This window comes from Rhinolophus sinicus, linkage group LG14 (assembly GCF_036562045.2).
Source record: "Rhinolophus sinicus isolate RSC01 linkage group LG14, ASM3656204v1, whole genome shotgun sequence".
In the NCBI taxonomy this organism is placed as follows: domain Eukaryota; kingdom Metazoa; phylum Chordata; class Mammalia; order Chiroptera; family Rhinolophidae; genus Rhinolophus; species Rhinolophus sinicus.
In genome coordinates this window covers 33,243,382-33,263,745 of record NC_133763.1, presented here as the reverse complement: position 1 = coordinate 33,263,745, position 20,364 = coordinate 33,243,382, and the positions used below count along the sequence as shown (strand labels likewise).

Below are 20,364 nucleotides of genomic sequence, written 5' to 3'. Positions count from 1 at the left end.
GATGTGCAATGCAAGAGCAATATGCAAAAATAATTTGTATTTCTAATATAACTAGAAATTGAATTTTGTAAATATTTAACAGCACAAAAAATAACTAAATAGGGATAAATCTGACAAAAAATATACAAAATCTGTACATTGAAAACTCAAAACATTGCTGAGAGAAATTAGAGATCTAAGTAACTGGAGAGATATGTGTTCCTGGGTGAGAAAACTTGACGCTGTTAATTTATCAATTTTCCACCAATTGCTCTATAGATTCAAATTAATTCCAATAAAATCCCAGCAGGCTTTTTTAATAGAAACTGGGTCATGAAAATGTAAAGAACCCAGAAGAGTCAAAACAACTTTGAAAAAGAACAAAGTTCTACTTGATTTCACGACTTAACATAAAACATCAGTAATTAAAACAGTATGTTTTTGGCTTTGAGATAAACAAAATAATAAACAAATAAAAATGGGTTAGTGGAAAAGAATACAGTACAGAAATAGAATCATACATACATACATACATAATTGATTTTTGACAAAGGTGCTAAGGCAATTCAATGGAGAAAAGAATAATCTTTTCAACACATCGTGCTGGAAAAGTAGATGTCCACAACCAAAATCAAAAAGTTGATTCATACTTTGTACCGTATTTTAAAAATTAACTCAAAAACTCAAATGCAAAACCAAAAACTTTCCATTTTTATTAGAAAAAAGGGAGAAAATCTTTGTGACCCTGGGTTAGGCAAAGATGGTTTAGAAATGACACCAAAAAGGTGATCCATACAAGAAAACTGGTAAACTGAACTTCAGATTTTAAAACTGCGGCTCTTCGACACTGTTGAGAATGAAAACAAAAGTGACAGAAAATATTCTGATAAAAGACTTGTAACCAGATTGAAGACTTCTCAAAACTTGGTAATAAATAACCCAATTAAAAAAGTGGGCAAGAGATTTAAACAGACAATTCACCCAAGAAAATATATATCTGCCAAGAAGCAAATGAAGACGTTCTACGTCAGACATTAGAGAAACGCAAATTAAAACCATTTAAGATTACCACCTCATACTCACAAGAATGTCAAAAAAGACAGGTAACAACATGCATTGGAGAGGATGTGGGTGGACTGGAAATCTCATACCCTGCTGGTGGCTATGTAATATGGTACAACCACTTTGGAAAACAGTTTGCAGTTCCTTAAAAAGCTAAAGATATGCCTACCATATGTTCCAGCCATTCCAATCATAGGTATTTCCCCAAGAGACTTGAAAGCATATGTTCACACAAAGACTTGCACAAGAATGTTCACAGCAGCTTTATTTATAAGAGCCCAAAACTGGAAACATCCCAAATGTCCATCAAGAGTTGAATGAGTAAACAAGGTGTTGTTTACCCATACAATGTAAGTAACAAAAATGGACTGATATACAACATAGGTGAATCTCAAAATAATTAAGTGGAATGAAATAAACCAGACCAAAAAAGGGTACATATTGTATAATTCCATTTATTTAAAACTCTAAAAAAAATGCAAACTAATCTATAGTGACAGAAAGCAGATCAGTGGTTGCTTGGAGAAAGAAGGCAGATGGGAGGGATTACAAAAGGAAAAAATGATACTTTTGAGGGTGATAGATGTTCATTATACTGATTTTGGTAATGGTTTCAAAGTGTATGCATATGTGAAACACTGTATACTTAAATACCTGTAGCTTATATCAAATATCTTAATAAAGCTGTTTTTTTTTTCCCCAAGGCAAGGTATGGGCCAGCACACATGGCATGAGTCCATTTGAGTAAATAAACAAGGACACTTCTGTGTGGTAAATGTAAACTAATAATTTCAGGAATAAATGCACCAGACATATTTTAACATAATTACCTACCTACACCTAAGAAATAGGACTGGGAATCAGTGAGAAATACTTCGCACTGAATTTTTAACCACGCATATTACTTTGATTTTTTAAAAATGTATGAAATCTTTACTTGTACATAGGTCTGACAGCAAAACAAAAATTCTTAACCACCATCCTAGAAAATTATATAAAATATAACGTTCTTCTTTTATATTAAACAATGGGGTAAAAATGGTTCGCAATTATTTTTATATCATTTTCTCCTCAAACTACTAATACAGAAAACTGGTGAAACCAATAAACCCTATTTACACACTCTTCTAGAAGAGTCTCATTTCTCTCTGCCTTCTCATTCTGGGTCTTGTCTAGTTCTTTCTCTCCTCATCCATTAGTAGGGGACAACTCAGATATGTATCATTTATTCTTGTACAAAATTCACTTTCAGAGGATATTTGTTTGGATAGTAACTACAATATCTACATCTTGCACTCTTGAGCTATTCCTCATTTCAAATCAACTTAGAAAACATCACTGCCAAATAATATTAACTTACCCCCAATCTACGTAATATGAACTTGACAAGTAAGTTTATGTATTAAAGCATGGACAAGTATTTGGTTCACTGTAAGGCAGAGGACAGAAAACACAAAATATCTCCAAAAGTATTCTAAAGACTATCACACCACTATAGATGAAATTTTAAAATTCTAAAATATGTTCTGAACAGTCAGCATCACTGGACAAAGCACACAGCCTCTCAAGACTACTTACACACTTGAAAGGGGAAAAGTATCATTGCATCCCACAGGTTATCTGAGTACAGTAAGCCCTCATTTAACATCATTGACAGGTCTGCAACTTTAAGCAAAACAACATACATAACGAAACCAATTTTGCCAAAGACTAACTGATATAAACAAGAGTTATAACAAAACAACGTTATTTGAGGACCTGATGTACTAGGCTTGGAAGATGTTGTGCCAAGCTTGGAAAATATATAAGGCAAAAATCATGCCCTAACAGGGCAGATAGGCTTACAAACACAAAATTGTAATACATCATGATGTTAAAATGTTCTAGAATTCAAGGAAATGAAAGGCCTACTCATTTGAACTAAGGTTTAAAGAATGAGTAGTTCTCCTGGCCAAAAAGTGATTATGAGGAAAGATTCCAAACGATCTCTATCTTAAGGCCTATCTTCCTTTAATAGAACGACAAACCAGTCTGCTGACTAAAATTTGAAGCTAATTGCCTGAACAAGTTTGTTTATTGTTTTAAGGATCAGGGTAACTGATTTCAAAAGTGGCTTAATATTGGCAAAACTATCTTAGTTTTCATAAGACAAAAAAATGAAAAGCTTAGCTTAGAAGTAAAATTTTATGATTTACATCAAATCACTTATCTGCCCATTTAAAACCTTAATTTCCCCTCAGACAACTGGGGTATTGTTTTATATTCACAAGAAGCCACACCTAAGAGTATTTTTAATTCCTTGAACACTATTCACCCCTGCTTTAAAATGTTATTCTCACAGACTACCTTTCTAGAAAAACATATGGTTGTCTATTTAAGTTCTAAACTACCGTATATAATTCAACTTTAAAAATGAAAACACTTTACACTTGCGTTTTGTTAGGTGTATTACAGTTTTCAAAAGCTATATGAAAAGTTCCATTAATGATGTTAATAAGAGATTCACCAATCCAGTTTCCATTCATTTCAATCTTTTCCTACCTTCACACCAACTGCAACCTCGGTGACAATTCTGTGAAGAAGAAGAAGAAAAAAAAAGTTTCAACCTCCTGTTATTATAATGGTTATTGTTCGAAACTTTTTAGGGTAGTTCATCATTCATAAATCTTCCACTCATAATGCAGATAAAAAAAAATACACAGCAGGTCAGTGACACTTCTTTGTACTATTGTCAACTTGGTTTTCTAGACTTTCAAAGGTGAAACAAAATTCACTATACTTACAGTATTTTGAAACACTTTAAATAGCAAAAAGAACAGAACCCCAAACATTATGCCATTTCTACAAAGCTACTACAATTAGGTTAATAATTTAAAACTTAAATCAACTCTAGCAATCTGTAAAGAAATCAAGAAACATGAATTTTACTACGTTTTGCCATCAATATTTCCATGTTGATCTGGGGGGATCTGCACTTCTCTGGATTTTTGTTTCCTCAGGAAAATAACCCCTTAGGTAACCTCTAGGATAAATTTTTAAGTTTTGTTACTGTTAACTTTTATGTGATCTTCACTCAGTATCTTTCAAAAACACCAAACTCCAGATACTTAATCAAAGTAAACTCCTTTTTCACTTCTGTCTAGTCAAATACTGTTGATTATAAATGTATTTTTTAAATGACACTTAATATCCCAAACGGGCTGAATAAGCCAGATTTTGGCCCTAGGGGGGGCCTCCTTTCTGACAGTTAAATTATTACTGTCTTCAGATGTGGAGCATTCAAGTACTTGGGAGACCCTGGGCCACATCATTTGCCTCACCTCACTCAGCATCACTCTATCTCCATTCGGCCTTTCAAAGATGCAGCAGGGTCTGGTTTTTTGTAGCGGTTTTGTTTTTCCAAAAACTGGTCAAAGTATCTAAAAAGATGGCCCTGTGTTGACTATGTGCTCGTTTCTGCCATGACTGTTGGCCTTTGCCCATGTGACTGATGCCGACCGCAAACACTTCGTGTTTTAGATCATTTAATCTCTGGGCCCTCGTGCCGAACCTTGACTATTCTCAGGCCCCACAAAAAGGCGTTTTTCCGGCCTCCCGCCCCCACCACCAGACTCCAGTGAAAACAAAGGAGAGTGACATCGCCCTCCCCCTCCCTTCACCGCACGCCTCCCCGCCCCCTCCTCGGCGGCTCCCACTCGCTTCAGCGGCCGCTCCCGCCACCCGCATATCCCCACCCTGGGCGGGCCGAGCGGCCAGGGGCAGCCAGTGGGCACAAGCGGCCTGTTCCCTTCGCCCGCAGGCTTCCCCGAGGCCTCCCGCTCCGGCCACCACACTCGCCGCTCTCCCGGGTCCGGGTCCCAGGTTACTGATCGAAATGGCTCCGGGAGGGGGCAGGGCCGGCGAGCCGCTCTGGGCGCTCGCCCCATCCCCCGCCGCCGCCCCTGCCCCCTGGAGTCGCCCCCCGCCGTCCCCCAGGGCCTCCCCAGCTTCAGAGCCCCTTGCTCCCCGTTTTCGCCAGCAGAGCCGCCGGAGGAGCGGCGGGAGGGGTGTGTGCGATGGGGCGGGGGTGGGTAACGGCAGCGCGGCCCTGGGAGGGGCGGCTGGGGAACCGCCGCCCGGCCCCGGCGCGGGCCGCAGGGGGCCCACTCCCCTCTCACACACCTCCTGGCCAGCCCCGCTACCTACCCGTCCATCGCCGAACCGGACAAAGCTTCGCTCACAGGAACCGAGCCACGCAGCCAGCCAGACACACAAGCGGCGAGAAAATGGCGGCCAGGGCTCGACGGAAATTGCCGAAGGTGCCAGAGCGAACGGGGCTGCGCTCGGCGGAAAGAGCCGAGCGCGCCGGCGCCCCAGTGCGGGAGGCGCGCGGCGGCCGCGAGGACGAGGGGGAGTGGGCGCCTCCTCCGCCGCGGCCTCTGTGCTGCGGCGCGTGGGGCGCCCCGCCTCCGGGGTCGGGCCTGCACCTGCGGGGCACGCGCCCGGGTTCGTTTTGTACGGTCACCTGAGGGAGCCCGGGTGGCCCTCCTGGGGCGGGGGGGGGGAGGGGGGGGGTACAGCTCCACACCCCTGCCCCGGACTTCGGAGGGTGGGCGGCGGACTGCAGGGCGGCCCCACTTTTCGTCTCAAGTTCCAGCTTGGCTACCCTCGACTACGTGGATCAAGGAAAAGAGATACAACCTTCCTCCTATGCTATCTTGTATTTGCAGACCCTCCCCATCCTCTAAGACAAAACAAAACAAAACAAAACAACTTTGCCTCATGAAACACGACCACTGCCTCCTGAAAGCAACCCTTTCCCAAGCAAGTAGATCTCACCAGACTGAAACATACGTCTTTGCTTCCAGCCACCTGTGTAGCTCATACCAATTGGAGGAAAAGCTGATTCTCACCTCAGTTAAAGATTCGTGGGCACCTGTAGGAAATAGTCACAATACCCCGGTTTGAAAAGGGCACAGGTGAGATGTTTTAAAGAGTTGGTAAGACAAATGCTACCAATGATTACAATCTGCCATGTGGGAGCACAAAAGGAAAAGGGGATGCGAGTGGTCACTGAATCTTCACCATTGTTTAGAGAGGGAAGAACCATTAAAATGGACTACACAAATCGATTTCCTTTTTGTCTCAGTGTGGGGGCAGAGCCCCAGAAAGCAGTTTCCAGGCTCTCGGCCTCACATAGACAGGTGCTGGCTCAGGTAGTAAATGGCCATCAATGTGATTGGATGGCCATCAGCTGTGGCTAGTTGGCCGTCAGCTGCAACCAGTGAGCCATTGGCCACTAATATAACTGCTGTGGCTGTGCTAGCAGAGAGGAGAGAGAGAAAGAATGGGGCCTAGCAAGAAGATGGCGGCTGGGCTGGCAAGTGTGGTTGGCAGTTTGCGGACAGTGTGGATCCAGCCTCCAGTGAGAGTATAGTGCCGCCAGAGAGAATATAGTGGTATGACTCCCCTACCTATGGCTCCGTGGGTGTTCCTTTTTGGCCTCACCATATCCTGCGTTATGTGGGGAGGAGGAGCAGAGACTCCGCAGGCCTCCCCGCACGACAAATGGCGCAGCGAGCAAGGTCCCCCGCACGACAAATGGCGCAGCGAGCAGGGTCTCCTGCACGACACTCAGTCTCAGTTTTAATTTTAATAGCATTTTGGACATTATCCTTTAATGTGTTTTATCAGAGGTTCTACACAAAATTTGAAAAGGCAGCCACTATGGAAAAGCAGTGGGTAGCGGCTCCCTTTCCTCTCATTCACACTTCACCCCCTATCTTGACACACACACAAATCCACTTCTAATCCTGAGAAATGAAAAATATTCCCTATGTCTCTCCAGTTATTCTCAGTGTCCACTCTGGGTTTTCCTTCAGGCAAACCTCTTACCCCTTTACTAATTGTAATTTCACTGTACTAAGTGGTAGTTTCTGTATAATTCATTTAATTATCTTATTTTTAAGTTGAACGAAACTTAAAGAGCATCTTGTCCAAATATTTTGTTATAGAACTCTTCAAAGCACTCAACTATTAATTCCTGATTTGCCTCAGGAACTGACAATCCTTGAAAAATATCATTTTCTACAACGCCTTCCCTTTGCTTTAACCATTGACTTATAATACATAAAGGACCCATTATCAGTGCCATTAATAATCACTTTTCACATATTTGTGGTTTCGTACATGTTATTTTCACTCAGCAATTAAATATGTAAGCTCCCAAAGGGCAGGAACTCAAGCATAATTCCCTGTATTTCCCACACTGATTCAATCAATATCGATTGATTGGCTCTTGGCAAAGAGAAACTGTTCCATGAGGGGAAGCCTGTTCTTAGGTGGCAAAAGAAATTATAGTATTCACAAAAACACATTTCTCTTATTTTTCTCTTGATAAAGTACAACACTACAAACAATAGTCAATATGCTTGCTTATTTAAACCCATCACTTTCTAGAAAAGATTTAAGGTTGTTTATAAGTCAAGACAGAAAGTAGTAGATGAAATAAGGAAAAAAACAGAAAAATATAATATGAAGTCAAGAATGAAACTAATGCAACAATGTATATCACAAAAACATGTTGATTAAAGACTGGGTTCAAATTTAGCTATTTCATGTAGTAGCTGTGTGACATTAGGCATGCTCATTAACCTCTCTAGGAAAAAATTTCCTTTACTGAAAATGATGGGAATTCCTTTACTGACAATCAAAGCTGAATTAAAAATAGGGCCTTCATCATAGATGTTTGTGAGGTCTAAATGCTTTAATGTATGTAAAGCAACTCCCTAGCTCAGTGACAGGCTACAGTACTCAATAAAGGGTGCTAGCATCGTCCTTATTATTTTTGTTATTAACTATTATTTACCTGAAAAGGAGTTGATCACAAATTTGGCTCTTGGATTTTTAACAACCAACAATATTCTAATAAATAAATCTATATAGAGGTTTTCACAAAGGCTAAACATGTCAGTACAGTAATTAGATTGGCAGGCATCCAGTGGAATAAATCTAGGGAAATGTCATAGATAAATTTCTAAATCCCCATCCAATCTAAATTTGTATGAGTTTATGAGTTAACCATGGGCTAGATTATTAATCTCAACATTAGCAGATTGCCAACCTTTGTAATATATGACAAGAATATATTAGTATTTATGAATTTCTAACAAAATAAGGCAATAAAAAGTGAAATGCCTATACAGTATTATTTTCAAACACATATCTCTTATCAGCATAATGATTTATTCTTTCCTTTCTGCATAGTAAATGTTTTAACCTTTTACAGAGATTTACACTTATGTGGACAATGATTAAATCTAAATTTTAGTGTATGGGAAACTAAAATGAGATCTAATACTGATGCAATAAAAAGACAAAATAGGATCTTGTTCATAATACTCTAACTTTGTTTCTAGCCCCACCTCTCATCCGCTTATAGTAGTGAAGACTTTAACTTTTTCATTCTGCAGTTTCTTCTTTTGAGAAGAGGGAATAATAATAGGATTAATTAGATGATTTTTTAGTATGTATTTTTGAATAGGTGATTTAAATTCAAAATAGAGAAACAAATTCAAAAGGTATAAAAGTATATACAAAATGCACTGGAAGGGCAAATACCCAGAGAAAAAAGTAGATTAGTGTTTGCCTAGGGCTGGTAGTAGCAATGGGGAACTGTAAATGAACAGTTTCTTTTTAGGATGATGGCAATGTTCTAAAACTAGATTGTGGTGATAGTTGTACTATATACTAAATATACTAAAATTCATTGAATTATATACTTAATACTGGTGAAACTCATAATATGTAAATTATATAGCAATAAAGCTGTTACGGAAAGAAAACTCATATCCTTTTTACTCCTGTTCCCCAGCTACTGTCCTCTGTTCCAGAGGCAACCCATCCTATTAGTTTGTTGCATATCCTTCCAGAGATGTTCTAATGTATAACTATATAGTTTTTCTTTTGATTCCAAAGTAGTAATTATAGTACACAACGTTCTGCAACTTATTCCTTAACTTAAAAACATACATCTTAGAGACCTTTCCTTACCAGTACGTTTAGAGCTGCCTCATTCTTATATACGCTTATGGCTGTATGATATCCTGTCAAATAAGTAAATCATGATTTATTTAACTAGATCTCATGGAGGGACTTTTGGTAACCTCTAATCTGCTATTTACAAACAATTCTGCAATGAATATCCTTGTTTCTAAGTCACTTTTCACATGTGTGAATATAGCTGCTGGATAAATACTATAAATTTGTGGGTAAAATGCATTTTTAATGTTAAAAGATGCTATCTAATTGCCCTCTAGGTCCTTGAATCCTGTGGGATAATATTAGCAATTGTCATTAAAAAGGAGCTGATTTCTTTAATATATAAAGAGTTCCAACAAATAGAAAGTCAAAGGCCAACAACCAAATAGAAAAATAGATAAAGCATGTTAATAGAATATGAACAAACATTACAGAAAAGTAAAAACAAAAATGTTCCGCCACACTTATAATACGAGAAATTCAAGGTAAAACTGTCCTAAGATACTCTTTTTCACCTGTTAATGATACAGGAGAGTTAGCATGTCCCTAGGTAGACAGGGAGGTAGCTGGTGGAATAAACAAAGACAATCATATCCTAAAACTTCAGGTTTTGAAATCACTCCTTCGCTCCAAGACATAATGTAACAAGGCCTTGAGGTTAATCATAAAATTCATTTTGGCCTGACAAATGGAGCAGATCTGATAAATAAAGAGTGGGTTACTTTGCTAATTCCTTTAGGATGGGCAAGCAGAACAAACCTGGTAGACGAATTTCATTAGAAGGCGCCAGTTCCCTTCTTCAAACAAGTTCTCTTCTTCAAATAGCTCCCCTTCCCCAAGCAGGCAAGGGAAGGTATAAAAGTAAGAGCTTTTGCCTCAGTCATGGGGCACCCCCATTCGGGACCCCCTCCCGCTCGGGAGCTGCAACCTCTTCTCCTGCCTCTAATAAACTATCCTCTTTTTAAAACTTTTTGCCTCTCCCTGGTCCGTGTTTCCATTCTTTGGCTTCACGAGACATGATCCCGGCCCATACCCAGAAACTGCCGGCAGATCCAACATCACCTCCATCATCAATGCCTACCTCTCCCCAGGTGGACATAGCACAAAGCTTCCTGAGAAAAAGGATTCATTTCCAAACTATCAATAATGTGTGAAAATAGAATAAAAATACTTCTAGATACACTAAATGTCAAAAAATTTGTTTCTTATGCATTTTTTCTTTGAAATCTTCTGGAAGCTGTATTTCCCAATGAGGGAATACATCAGTAAAGAAGAAAACAGGATCCAGGAGACGCGAGATCCAACATGTAAGAAGAGGAGAAGGCTGCGGCCAACTGTTATGAAACTATGCGGCTGTGCAGCAGTCCTTCAGGTCCACTGCAATATGAGATTGCAAGGCTCCAGGAAAGATGTCTCCAAGAAAAAACATGGACCTCTAAGTATATAGCAAAGTTTTAGTGCTTAGGAAAAAAAATAAAAGGTACATGGAAATATTTTTTTCAATTAACCCTGAGATAAATAAAAAGTTGTAGAGAAATATCATAGTACTCTCCGTGGCTCAGCTATAAAAAAAAAAAAAAAATACATCTTCATAATAATGTGAGCACTGAATATTTATAAAATTAAGATTGTGAAACAATTTTGTGGGAGGATGGAAGAGAAGTAGGGACATGTGCGTGTGTGTGTGTGTGTGTGTGTGTGTGTGTGTGAATACAAATTCTCATATTCCAAAGTGGGAAGTCAATAGATAAAATGTAGAATTGATACATGAGAAAATCCCAGATGAGCATAGTATTCAGAAGCATGGAGGTAAATACCAGGAGAATCAGGGAGAAGAGTCAGAAGTGCTTGTTTCTGGGGCATGGTACTTGGGATAAGAAAAGTAAGACAGAAAAGTATGGTTTTGGCTTTTGTTTATTTTGTGATAAATCTTCCAGAGCTATTTACTTTTTAAGCTTGTGCGTGGGTTACTTTGATAAAAATAAATTTTACATTTAAAAAAGAAAGGATTAGATGACAGTGAGGAAAGGACTGTCTTAGCACAAATACCACCTCTTTTGTATTCAGCAGAAGTGACTGCTTATCTACGTGTTCACTGAAAAAAGCTCAGCATACCTGGCTGTCCTTCCTATGGTGTACATATAATAAGGATTATTCTTGGAAGAGAATACAATAGTTTGAGTGGATCAGCAGTTTTTAAAATGATCATGCATAAAGAACTAAACTAGAGAAGAGAATGAGAAAAGTAAAGAAAAATACACAGAAAAGTAAAAGATAAAAAAAATTGGAAAACAAAAAACATCATTTTGCCTCATATAAACTATGAAATATTATAAATATGTTATAAACCCATATTATAGCTTATGTGGCTCTCTGCAAATAGCCACATAAATGATAACTGAGGATAAGTGATTTGCCAATAAAAATACAGGTTTTAAGCTCATTCCTGGAAAGAGTAACTCTTCCAGCCTAAATTCTTTTTGATACCTTCACAAAGAAAGGAAGCAAATAACAAATACAAACCATCAGCCTTTTCAAAATCTTTTAATATTTCTAAAGTTTTCAAAGTAGTTTGAATATATTTGTTCCTTAACACTGACAATGAAACTGAGAAATGAGAGCTGAAAATAGTTCAGATTTGGTTAATTCTCTTAATTATTTTGTAATAGATGTCTATGTTGGAACATTGTCCCCTCCATCTATGATCCCCTCAATCTGTACATCCATTTTCTATTATAGAAATAAAGTATCTTTTTAAGAAAGGGGAAGGGAATATGATTTTGTTCTTGTTTAATATTTACAATGAAGTATGTGTACTGAATTTGCAAATGACTGATATATTAGGAAGATAGAATCAGCATTCAAAATGATATTAGAAGGAATACAACAAGAAAAGAAATGCATACTTTCTTATTTAGGTTAAAAAAAATCAGTTGCAATAAATACATATAAGGGTTTGATGATAGATCCTTTAAAGAAATCATGAAGCACTGACTCAAAGCAATTAAATCTTAGGATTCTTAATGAAGGTACTCAATAAAGGATGTAATAGTCTCATTGTGTTCTACTCAAATTTTGCCCATAGATTATGTTGAGTTAGAATAAAAGTTAAGAAAACAACAATAGTTACACCAGATAATTAAGGACAATATTATGGTGGGCAGCTCAACAGTCATTCTATTCTCTCTTTGTGGAGTAGCCATGTAATTTGGCTGAGTTTGACCCTCATGCCCAGCTCCAGGGGTAAGTCAATCAAAGTAATCATCCCCCTTTCACAGTGATAGGTTCAGGTAATCCAGACCTAAGGCTTTCCCTTGAACCCAGGGGTTGGTACAGGGGTGGGTCAATCAGTGTGAAATTTGCCATCATTTGATGATGGTAGGAATCATCCTCTCCTTCTCGATGGACACAAATGAAGCACGGAGCTCTGATCGATGCTGGCAGCCCCACTAAATTCACAAAAGGAGCCTACCTAAACATTAAGCCTACAGAAAAACAGCATCTCTTGCTATCCAATCATCTGTTTTTCATAGGATCCGGGGAGTCACTCCTCTACTCAGAATCCTGAAATGGAATCTGATTTCGTTCTCAGTAAAAGCCAAGGTCCTTACAAAAGCTTACAAGTCCTGTGTGATCTTGACCCCTGCCCTTTCTCTGTCCTTATCCCTGATGACTCTCCCCTTCACTCATTCTTTCCCAATGTACTGGCCTTCATTGCTGCTCCTAAATGTCAGATACTGTCTCATCGTAGGGCCTTCCCTTAAGATCTTTTTTAGACAATTGAAAGCACACTAACCATTAAAACAGTGAAGGATGACGGATCCGTATCAGAGAAGAAATATGTGAGGGAGCTGGAGATGATTACCCTGGGGAAAACCAGTGAAAACCACGTTAGTAATCTTCCAAAAAAAAGAACAGGGCTGTCATCTGAAAAGAGGAATTAGGCATATTATTTATCGTTCCACAAAGTAAAGTTAATTAAAGTTATAGAGAAGCAGCCCAAGAATGAACCTTCTAACAATAAAACTGCCTCATACTGGAATGAGTTGCCTCATACTTTAGTCAGTTCTCTATTATGAGTGTTCAAGCAGAGACTGGATCCATTCATTAGAGAGAAGATAGAATGGATCACTGCACTGGGCAGCGGATTGACTTGGGTGACATTTTGAGCCCCTTTCTACTCTAGAATCTGGTATGAAGTATTTTGACGTGGGCACTTATAGGATATTTGCTTAGTCTATAAATAAATCCTCTTTCTCTGTGAACTACCTCTTCCCTCACGCCTTAGCTCTCTTCACATGGATGGGCTTCAGGTGCTATATTTGCACTGTGAGTGTGCAGTCCCTTTGGCCACAACTGATTAGACCAGAAATGGGTAGCTTCTCAAAGCGTGACAGTCAGATTCTCCCACATAGAAATTTAGAGATAAAAGACTCTCTGCTAGTCTTTTTATGCAATTAGAAAAGTAACATCTTAACTCAGAAATAACGAATAACCATATTCTACCACGTGAGCTAAAGAGTGGAGATAACTGGTTTGAATAAGGGATAAAAGAATGAAGCTGATGCAAAGAGAGAGCTAAACTTAGTGACAGAGACTATGCTGCCTGCTATTGTTAGGCTTCCCAGTTCCTAGTTCTAGTCCTTCCTAAGACCCGTTGGTAGTCTTACCCCTGAGTCTCTCTCTTTCTGAGTCTATTTCTTTATCTCTTTCTTTTCCTTAAGTTGGTCAAGTTATTTCTGTTATTTGCAACTAAAGAGTCACAATTAATCACCATTTTATTTAGCTTTTAACCACTGTTTATCTGTATAGGATCTGGGTTAATAAACTAAATCATCTATCATTTATGTAAATAGGGTAAAAATAAGATTCTGCACATCAATTGGAACTGCATACACTCTCAATTAATTGAAATAATGTCATATGATATTTCTTGTAATGCATTGGTTGCTTTACCATTATCACCATCATGTAAATATTTGATATGAAGTTCTAAAAAATGTGATAATAGTTCTAAAATGTTGAGTATTTGGGATTTTACAAGGTATTATATGTTTCTATTCGGGTACCTTAAAGCCATTATTATGTCCTACCACTTTGGGTGGTATCAGTATTTTCTGTTCCTGTCCTCTACTTATATCTTTTGTTCTTTCAGGTTTAGTTGGTGGTGGAATTGTGAACATGACAAAACAGGTATCATGGACTAAACATTTTTAAAAAGCAAGAGTGGCACATGACGTTGGTGCAGACCTCATTTAGCAATGAGGAATGCAGCACTTTTTCTAGGATGAGTTCGTGAACTTAATTGTCTGACCTCAACCTCATACCTTATTGCTGAATATCACTACGGTCACCTTCAAAGTACTCCCCTTAGGAAACTATGCACTGAAGCCAGCACCTAGTCCACCCTTCAAAGCAATTTTGGAACTCTTTTTCTGGAATGGCCATCAGAGTTGTCGTCTTATTACCCTTGAGGTCCTGAATGTCATCAAAATGTCTTCCTTTCAATATTTCCTTTATCTTCGGGTAAAGAAAGAAGTCACTGGAGGCCAGATCAGGTGAGTAGGGAGGGTGTTCCAATACAGTTATTTGTTGACTGGCTAAAAACTCCCTCACCGACAGTGCCATGTGAGCTGGTGCATTGTCATGATGCAAAAGCCATGAATCGTTGGCAAAAAGTTCAGGTCATCTAATTTTTTCACACAGCCTTTTCAGCACTTCCAAATAGTAAACTTGGTTAACTGTTTGTCCAATTGGTACAAAATCATAATGAGTAATCCCTCTGACATCAAAAAAGGTTAGCAACATCATTGCAACAAGTTCGTGAACTCAATTGGCAGACCTCATGTACCATATCTTCGCTATCCATTTATCTGTCAATGGACAGTTAGGTTGCTTCCATATGTTGGCTATCGTAAATAATGCTGTAGTGAACGTAGGAGTGCATACATCTTTTTGAATTAGTGTTTCAGATTTCTTTGGATAAATATCCAGAGTCGAGTTCCTGGGTCATATGATAGTTTTATTTTTAATGTTTTGAGGGAACTCCACACTGTGTTCCATAGTGGCTGCACTAATTTACATTCCTACCAACACTGCACAAGGGTTCCCTTTTCTCCACATTGTCGCCAGCACTGTTTTTTGATTTATTGATAATACAGCTATTCTGACGGGTGTGAGATGATATGTCATTGTAGTTTTGATTTGATTTTCCATAACGATTAATGATGTTGAACATCGTTTCATGTGTCTGTTTGCCATTTGTAAAACTTCTTTGTAGAAATGTTTATTTAGGTCCTCGGCACATTTTTAATTGGATTATGTGGGCTATTATTATGATTATGATTATTTTGATATTTAGTTGTATGAGTTCTTTATATATTTTGGATATTAACTTCTTATCAGATATATCATATGCAAATATCTTCTCCTCAGCCCCCTAAGCATTTTTATCATTTAACATACTGTTAGCTGTAAGAGTCTGAGTAGCTTCAGACATGATAGCTGAATGAGTAAGGTCAAATTGTGAAATCTTTTCTTTTTAGTTTTGTCAAATGAATTTGGACATTCCCCCTTTCCTCAGTGACTATCCCTGTTTAGTACCAACTTGTTTAATACCTCTTTATTTAGAACCTAACACCATTATGTCTGCTGAAAATATCCACCTACATAGGCCATAGAACAATTTTTGAATGCATAATTACTAACAAAAGTATGTTTTCTATCTCATGGAGTTCAGGACATGCTATCCCAAAATATGGGACATTGGCATATTGACTATCTTAAGCTGAAAGCTTTTGAGAAAAGGGCAGAAGCAGGAAGATCATTCGAACCTCCTCGCCCTTCTTCCCTGAAACAGATCATAAAACTCCTGTGTAAAAGATACTCTCTATACCATGTGGAAGGACAGCATTCTTACCATGAGAGACAGGAATTGGGGTTTGAGAAACCAAATAAACTAATCTTGTTAAACTCTCCTTTATCTTCCTAGTTCCTTCTTCACCACTTACTACCCACAGCTCAAACCCCTCTGTCTTGTCAATTCTTCACAAATTTGTTGTTTCTTTGTCTAAAATGTATAACGGCTTCCTGCTCTGGTCACTTCTTCAGGTCCTCATTCTCTTGTGAAGGCTCTCATGTACATGTAAAACTTCAATGCAATTTGTATGCTTTTCTCCTATTACTCCATCTTTATCAGTTTAATTTTCAGACCCAGACAGGGACCCTAAGATGTTCGAGAAAAACTTTTCCCTCCCGTACACATCTCTCCAGATCACAATATAATGCAAAATCAAAAAAAATTACTAAACCTGGCCCAACACACTTTTTATAGTGACCATTTGGAAAACTTTAATTGAAAAAACACTATGGTGCCCCAGCTTTGGGGCATCCTAAGCACAAAATTATCCTGATATTGTTTAATTCAGCATTAGCCATCAGTGATCAACCTGACAAGCTTTTTTCCAACAATGTTCTAGACCAGCCAAAGAGGATGTGAGAGTCAGCACTTAACTTTAGGAATAGATGCCTATGGTTTGTGGTACAGAGTTGTTATAAGGGTGGCTTTATTTGTAGTCCAGCCACAGGAATTTACGACAGTCACTGAAAGCACATATGTTTCTGGTTATTCAGTCTCTCTCAAAAAATTTACATGTGCTATCACAGTACTCTGGTGTTTGAAAATGTCGTGCCCTTGTTATATGTAAATGACAGTGCTGAGCTGTGCTTTGAGTTGTTTATTCAAAGACAGTGAAAGGTCAGCGATCCAGTCACTCTTTTCTCTCCTGTTCCTCTTATAAAAGGTAACATGCATCCCTGAGAGGTATGACTTAGGATAGAGTTTATGTATTAAATGCTCCATATGCCAGGCAGTCAGGAGATACGGAGGGATCAGTTTGCATCCTCTCCTTGAAAAGCTACGGTGGGGGCCCTTCCTTTCTTGTCTTCAGAGTTGATGATCCATTGGTAAGTGGGTTTTTATTTATTGGTTTGTTTGTGTGCTTCCTTATAGTTTTTTTGGTAACAATGTGCCCATAGGAATAAGGTTAGTTCACAATGGCTAAAATATAAAATGTGAACTTCATTCTTCCAAAGTCTTAAACTTATGTAAGCAAAACTCTTAATTTTTATTGTGAAAATACACAAATATACAAATGTTCAGGAACAGCTTAAAGAATATGAATGAAATTGATAACATCTGGGTTAGGAAATAATGGTTAATGAAATAAGATCCTGAGTAAGCATCTGGCCCAGCTGAAGTTGGACAAGGTCCTTGAGCTACAGCAGAAAAAATGGCCAAAGGAAGTAGGCCACTCTCTTTTTTTCTTCTAAGATTGCTCTATTTTATCTCCATCTCTCAGGAGTGAATCAAACTAAATACTTCTATGCAGTGAAATCAGGGTTCTCAGCAGTACAGTGGTCCCCCCTTACCTAGGAGGATAAGTTCCAAAACCCCCAGTAGATGCCCAAAACCGTAAGTAAGACCAAATGTGTATATACTAGGTTTTTTCCTATATGTACATATTTACAATAAATTTTAGTTTATAAATTAGGCACAGTAAGTGATTAACAACAATAACTAATAATAAAATAATTATAACAATGTACTATAGTAAAGGTTATGTGAACACGGTATTACTTTCTCTCTCAAAATGTTATTGTACTGTCCTCACCCTTTTTCTTGTGATGATGTTCGATGATGTGAGGTGAATGACATAGGCATGGTGACATAGCATTAGGCTACTATAAGGGTTCCTTGAACACAAGCACTGTGATACCTCAACAGTCGATCTGATAACCAAGAAGGCTGCTAAGGGACAAACAGGTGGGTAGTGTGTACAGCATCGAGATGCTGGACAAAGGGATGAACCATGTCCTGGGCAGGATGGAGAGGGAGAGGGAGAGAGTTCATCACACTACTCAGAACAGCACACAATATAAAATTTATGAATTGTTTCTTTCTGGAATTTTTCAATGAATATTGAAACTGTGGAAAGTGAAACTGCAGATAAGGGGTGACTATTGTACAGCAGCAGTGCATGGAGGGGAAAACAGAAATTTCACTAGTGATAGTCAAGATGAGTAAACCATAGGCAAGAATTTGGGTTCTGTTCATTAGAGTCCTTAGCCATTAAAGAGTAATTGGGACCTGACTTGCCTTCTTACCATTAACATAGAAAACACTAGAAAACTTGAAAAAATATAAAGAACCAATGGGTTTTGTACATTAGACAACAAGTAGCACAGGACTGAGAAAAGGAAAAAAAAATGAGGTGAGTGAGCATTGATTTCTCCAGCTTTGTGCTTGAAGGCACTTTCTGGAATATCATGAGGAGAGAGTTAAGCAAAGCAGAACATGACAGTCTTATTAAGTGAGGTGACAGATATCAGATTTAAGAGAAGCTAAATCCCCTAAACTTTGGAATGCTGAGAATTAAGAGGAAGAAGAGCAGGAAAAAAGCTCCAGAAATCTGGAAGAGTTACCATAGAGTCCATTAGCAAATATGGAGATGCACTTGCATAGGGTGAAACTTCTTCAAGCTCGTCAAAGAATGAGGAGCTGTGAGCTGAGCAATGCCCATCGTTCACATAGGGCTCATGAAGATCCATAGTGGAGAGTCCTTGTTGAACTTTCTAGATACTCAATAGAGACCCCAGCAAGGTCACACCTTAATGGTAGGGCTAAACTTGCACTAGTGTTCAGATTTCTCTTGGCCATCCCTGACCAACCTACAAAACAAATCATGTTAGAGTCAAACTGATCCAAAAGTAACTTAAATGCCTACCAATGAAGATTCAACACTGAAAGACAACAAAACACAAATACATAACATAAAATTTGCAATTTCAGAACTCAATACAAAATTACAAGACATGCAAACAAGACTCATATTCAAGAGAGAGATCAATTAAGAGAAAATTAACAAAAGTTCTAGAGATGATGGGTTTAGCAGATACTTTAAAACAGCTATAATAGATATGCTCAAGGATTTCAGAAAAATAAATATAATGAGGACAGAAAGAAAAGATATAAACATTATTACAAATACAATTATTATATATGCTATATATATATATATATATATATATATATATATATATATATGATTTGTATTAATACAAATTTATAGATTTGTATTAAGTCCAGGGAATTGAGAAGGGAACAAGAGGGAACAAAGGCAGTCCTCATGTAGCATATCACCTAGCACAGAGGAGAGCTGTTAACAAATTACTACAAGCTGCCATGAATATCATGATAGGCAAGGCATGGGGTGTCACGGTTGATGCATCCTGCCCAAGAACAAAATGGGACTTTAGGATATGTCACTGCATTTTCAAATAGAAAAAGAAAGGAAACCACTATCTTTCTCTGATCTCTCAAATTTAGTTCTTTGCCCTTTGAAGCCCAAAGCTAAATTATTTGATATTTACACTGTTCCTTAATAACAAACTCATATATATAGAAAATGTTAAAAAATTGCTTTAATAGAGCTGAAAATTAAATATATCAAAATATTATTATATGAACATATTTCAAAAGATTTTTAAAACTTTTACCATAAAATTAAGTATATATTTACCAAACATCCTTTCAAAATAGCTAACAATGTGTCAGTGGTTGTAAATTTTTCAAAACAATAAAAAATAATTCAACTCATGCTAGGAAATACTTAATGTAATTGCTCACTGAACCATGTTGTATGGGCTATCACCCAGCACATGTAGAGTTGGGAAGAAGGTTTTGATGGGGATCTATGGTCATACAATGTGTCAGTAGTTTAGGAAATTCAGCCAAACTAGAAGACACAGATGGCTGGTTCTGGAAAGCTTGGGCTGATAAGCTCCAGAGTCCAGAAAGTGGGGAAGCGATGATGGCTGAAGGCAGCAGCAATCAGCAACAGAAGAAGGAAATGCATTTGTTGAGTGAGTCTACTGCAGGTCCTATTGCCTTCTGACCCGCCCTTATACTTCTTGCAGGGAATGGAAAGCTATTGGGCTGTGGAGGGGCAACAGAAAGAGTCACAGTTCTGTTTTGCAAAGTGCAGAATTGGAGCAAAGCTTGAAAAGCTATATTAGGATTACAGAGTCGTCTGTATGCCAGCACTCTAATAATAAGAAAACACACATTCAGCCTTAAAAAGGAAGGAAATTCTGAAACATGCTACAAACATTGACGAACCTTGAAAACATTATGCTAAGTGAAACGAGCCAGATACAAAAGGGCAACTATTGTATGATTCCACTAATATGAGGGACCTAGAATACACAAATTCATAGAAATAGAAAGCAGAATAGTGGTTACCA

General features: G+C 38.2%; 1 protein-coding gene across 4 annotated transcripts in view; it reads right to left on the bottom strand.

The window, feature by feature from the left end:
- PTBP2 (polypyrimidine tract binding protein 2) overlaps positions 1 to 5,377 on the bottom strand; it is a 68,629-nt gene extending 63,252 nt beyond the window's left edge. For 3 of the 4 annotated variants that reach the window (XM_019747020.2, XM_019747021.2, XM_019747022.2), the window contains exons 1-2: positions 5,227 to 5,358; positions 3,583 to 3,613 (exon numbers count right to left, since the gene is read on the bottom strand). In XM_019747020.2, coding sequence (XP_019602579.1) covers positions 3,583 to 3,613; positions 5,227 to 5,234 — 39 coding nt within the window. In that variant the 5' untranslated portion in view covers positions 5,235 to 5,358. Of the gene's footprint in view, positions 1 to 3,582; positions 3,614 to 5,226 lie in introns of all 4 variants that reach the window. The other variant, XM_019747019.2, reaches the window with a different exon arrangement.
- Between the last annotated feature and the right edge of the window lie 14,987 nt (positions 5,378 to 20,364).